A 4,544-nucleotide genomic window follows, 5' to 3' on the forward strand; every position below is an offset into this window, starting at 1 on the left:
ATTTGTATTTAGAATTATAAATATTTAACCTGATACACTAAATGTTTACCTATTTTTATAAAAAGGAAAATGGTGATGACCTGCATAATGACTACTGTGGTGTGATATCAAGTAAAAGTGAAGACAAAAAAAAGAAAAAGAAAAAGTCACTTAGTAGTAATAAGGTTAACAAGACTGAAGATAGAAGCCATAAATCATCAAAGCATAATAAAAAAAGTAACTATTCTTGTCTAAATTTTCAAATATTTACTTTTTTTGTGTTAGAAATTACTGTAATTGTTACAGAAAAGTATTGGTAGTATTACTTTCTATTAGAGTTTGATAACTAAACACAGGTTCAGTTTCTGGAACGCTTTACAATTATTTCTGTCCATATTCTTTTGTTTAGAGAGATTTGAAAATAAATAAATGCTAAAAACATTAAATTGCTCTAGATCCTTTATTAATTTATATAAACTTATCAATAAAGGAAGTAGGAAGTTACTTGTCAGGGTGGTAGCTAAGTGAGAATGGCGCTTAGCTGCTATTTCTTGGTGGACCCGGGTTCAAATCTGACTGTTGCCGATAATTATTTATTGTATTGAATCAGCTATGGGTTGACCATGTGGGTTCAGGAGCCCTCCTTGGGCACACATAGCCTCTATTAAGTTACTCTCAATTCAGAGAAATACCTGGGAGCGAGCATGATTCTGACCAAATCTCCTTGCACTACAGTTGGTATAGTAATAGTGCTTCCTCAGTTCCTTCTAGTGCTGAACCAAGATCTTTCATGGGTTGTGGTGCAGGATTTTTTAATCTTATGAATGGTATTTGTTAGTATCAATATTTCCATGAAATTATTTTGTATCACATGATAGGTCTTCATTAAATTATTCACATTTTTGTGGCCAACATGTTAAAAGAAATATGTTTGAAGCATAAGGTTGCGGATTAAGACGGCAGAAGGAGCCAGCTGTTACCTCTGGAGTCTGTTGTCATGGTGTGTTCTGCCATTACTATTTCTAACAGTGCACTGAGTCGGGTCGGTTGTTTTTCATGACTTTTACTGCACAGCTCACATTGTGATATTGCAGGGCAACATCAATATCGTACTATTTCACATTGGAAAACAAAATCGTCTGACCTCAGCTAAATAATTTGTTCTTGACTACATAGGTCCTTAGTTCGACTGCGGGTGAATAGTTTACTAAAACTTTTCTTTTGTAATCCAAAAATCCTTTTCCAATGTAAAATTTACTGATTAGTATAATTTATGAGGATAATTAAATTTAATTTACAAAAAATTAATTTGTATTTATTTGATTGAAGTGATTTTTATTTCATGTTTCTGTGTGCAAACTGTAGACTTTATGATTAGTTTTGTTTCATCTTATCATTATTATCATTTTAATATTTATTTCTGTTTAGTTTATAATTTGTTTTTATTAGAAATATACAATTCATATATTTTCAGTTGCTATTTGGATTTTTTGTTTCTTTTAGTAACCTTTAAATATAATTAAATTAAATTATAACTATGTTCATGTGTTAGTGGCTGGTCAGTTTTAGTTAGTTCAATTTTGTGCTCCCACTGCCACCGCACACATCTATGTTATTGGTTAGGTTTTTACTTGAAAAAATTACATAAGTGTGAAGGTTATCAAATTTCAATGCATATATATTTTTTAATTTATCTTAAAGTTAGAATTTTTTAATTTTAATTTGTCATGTTAAAATAAAGATGAATTGAAATCATAGAATTTACAAACCTTTTCAATTAAATTTTGCAATGATTCATATTAATATTATTCAATAAATCAGAGTTAAAGTAGGGAGGGATAACTGTTTATAGAATGTTTTAATGTTTACAGAAATAATAGCATACAAATTCTTTTTAAAATATAATAATAATTTATTTATTTCTATAGGCAAGAAAGCACCAGATAATGAAGGTGGTACTCTTGGTGATCTAGTAAATATTAAAGATGGCTATGAGGAAGCATTAGGTATATCTACTCCGTCCAAGGAATCTCATGTTCCTATCAACCAGCCTTCACTTACGAGACTGGCAAATAATAAGACTATTAATCTTGTGAGCTTTTGCTATCATATATCTGCTTATTTCTTTCTTGAAAGTTATACAATTATTAATGTTATTATATTTTTCAGGATTATCATGTGAGGCATGTCGGAGGGATGGAGAATGAAGTTATCACTTATTTAGTTATAACCAACAACAGCCAAGACATAGTACGAAATGTTGAAATTAATGTTTCTGATTCCAACAACATTCAGTTGATAAATGAGGTAGTTCTTGGTGTACTTTAAATAAAATTTATCAGTATATGTTATGTATGTATACCTGCTCTTTAGACTTATCTATTCCCTTTCGTATAAATACTTTATTTGACACAGCCTAAGTTATCTGAGCAACTTTTCCTGGAAAATCCTTACCCCCCGTATATTACATCCTCTCTCTAGTTACTTACAAATACTCCTTATGTAATTCCTGTTTATCTAAACAATCTCTTCTCACATCCAATGCCCCTGATCTTGATATTTTAATTACCTTCCCTTCTTATGTTGTTTAAGTTTATTCAATATTTTTCAAAAGAAAAGGTTGTTTGTATTTTTATTACTTAAATCTAGGCCAATCACTTTGCTATGATCCCTGGAATAAATAAAATAAAAATTCTTCCTGACATGCTTGATGTCAGTAGTGATTTGGTTATTAATTATTCATTTTATTTATTTATATATATTTTTAAGCTGGGCAGTGTTGAAGTAAGAAGGAAATTGGGTCTTGTTTTATCCCCTGGTGGAAGTGGTGAAACTGCACTGACCCTTAGGATTAGCGAGATCGCCCCTAAGAATAGATTACGTGCTACAGTGTCTTATCTCCAACAAGTAAGTCACTCAAAATTATTTTTAAATTAGATGATTTATGATATATTAGTCACTTAGGAATACTTATTAATTAGTTTTACTCTTTGTTGTTTCCTTAGTTTTATTTTTGATCAATAATTGAAAATAGTTTTATTCTTTATTAAAATCTCTATAGCTTGATTACCTAATAGAATAATATCAGGGCTGTATAAAACATGAGGAACTTCAATTTTAATTAATCAAGTAATTCCATAAAAGTTCTGTAGTTTATTGTATACAATCTGTGTATAGTATATATATCTATGTAATTCATGGATATATATTTTCTTAATCATGCTGAAAATTTTAGTATTTACTATCACTTGAAAGTGGTTGGCTTTTCCCACTCCTTACTGGCTAAGATAGCCAAAGATATTGCTCTCAGAAGTCATTCCAAAATCAACTTTGCATTGTATTTGACAATATTTCATTAAAGGCCTTTTCTCCTTCAACCTAACAAGCTTTTGTTGTGGTTTCCACTTGTTGAAGTGGTTGTGTAACATCTGACTCCAATGATTGATGTTAAGTACGCTTGACCAGAAAGCCTCGACAATGCTTGTTCAGGTTAGGTAAGGTAGATGATTAAGAGGTAAATAGACAGGATGGGACTTATGGGGTGACCTCATCCTACCGGGTACTATTCCTGCAGGCACAAAGGAGGAATATAAGCCCGGAGGGTAGCCAAGCAGGAAGGTAACTTCGTTCTATTGGGTGCTATTCCTGTTTATAGGAAGGAGGTATGTAGGCCTGGCGGGTAGCTAGCCACTGGGTCCTACGAAATGACAACAGTTAAAGGAGGTGACTAACTGGAAACTAGCATGAAATAAGACTCTTCATATCATAAAATGAGTTTAAAGAATATACTGATTATCTTATTTACTGTCCCAAGATGGTACTTTAACAGCTCCATTGGGTGGGGTATTGATTCTACTAATGATACAAAGACCGGTGAGAGGCACCGCCTGTAAGAACTTACTTATTTGTGATTAAGTATTGTAATAATTTTTAAAAAATATTAAAAATAAAAGAAAAAGAATCTTTACTCGTTTTATAACTTTTCTCAAATATAAAAAATAATTGGGTTCTAATTTAAGAACTTTAATGTCAAATAGATAATATAATTTTATTATACAAAAAGAAAGACTCTTATTCTCAGGGCGTATGGTTGCTAGACAATCAGAAACAGGCATTTACAATAATTACAATTAAAATCTATTTTACACATGTATCTAACTTTATGTATACAAAAACTAACCAAGCTCTACGATCTTCTTTCGTTGATTCCTTGGTGTCTTCTTTGTTCTTAATCTTATTGTTCTGTCCTAGCATCAAATATGGCTTCCTTCTTGACAGAAATTGTTGACGACCTCTTCATACTGCGAGATCATCTCTCCTTGGCGCCACAGACTCGACTGACTGTTCTCTTCAAAAACAAAACCTGCCTTGAGGTTACATATAAACATCGATTGTCCCACAACAGTTAGGGATTTTTCCAAATGATTTACTTTCTGAATATTATTCATTTGCATTATTTCTTGATTCCTATTTTTCCTTTAATTTACTGTATTTTCAATTATGATGGGAAGAGTTAAAATAGTTTTTATGATATTTGAATCTGCTCAACATGGCCTTGATTCAAC

The 4,544-nt window shown here is 31.3% G+C and overlaps 1 protein-coding gene across 1 annotated transcript in view; it reads left to right on the plus strand.

Moving 5' to 3' along the window:
- Positions 1–4,544, plus strand: part of garnet (adaptor-related protein complex 3, delta 1 subunit-like garnet) — a gene marked incomplete in the record, with an annotated part of 27,033 nt that overhangs the window by 19,455 nt on the left and 3,034 nt on the right. Inside the window, 4 exon segments of the mRNA XM_024358785.2 lie at positions 66–216; positions 1,908–2,071; positions 2,149–2,286; positions 2,749–2,886. Coding sequence (XP_024214553.1) covers positions 66–216; positions 1,908–2,071; positions 2,149–2,286; positions 2,749–2,886 — 591 coding nt within the window.

Source organism: Halyomorpha halys, unplaced genomic scaffold (genome assembly GCF_000696795.3).
Source record: "Halyomorpha halys isolate HHAL.00 unplaced genomic scaffold, Hhal_1.1 Scaffold37.1, whole genome shotgun sequence".
Taxonomy (NCBI): Eukaryota; Metazoa; Arthropoda; class Insecta; order Hemiptera; family Pentatomidae; genus Halyomorpha; species Halyomorpha halys.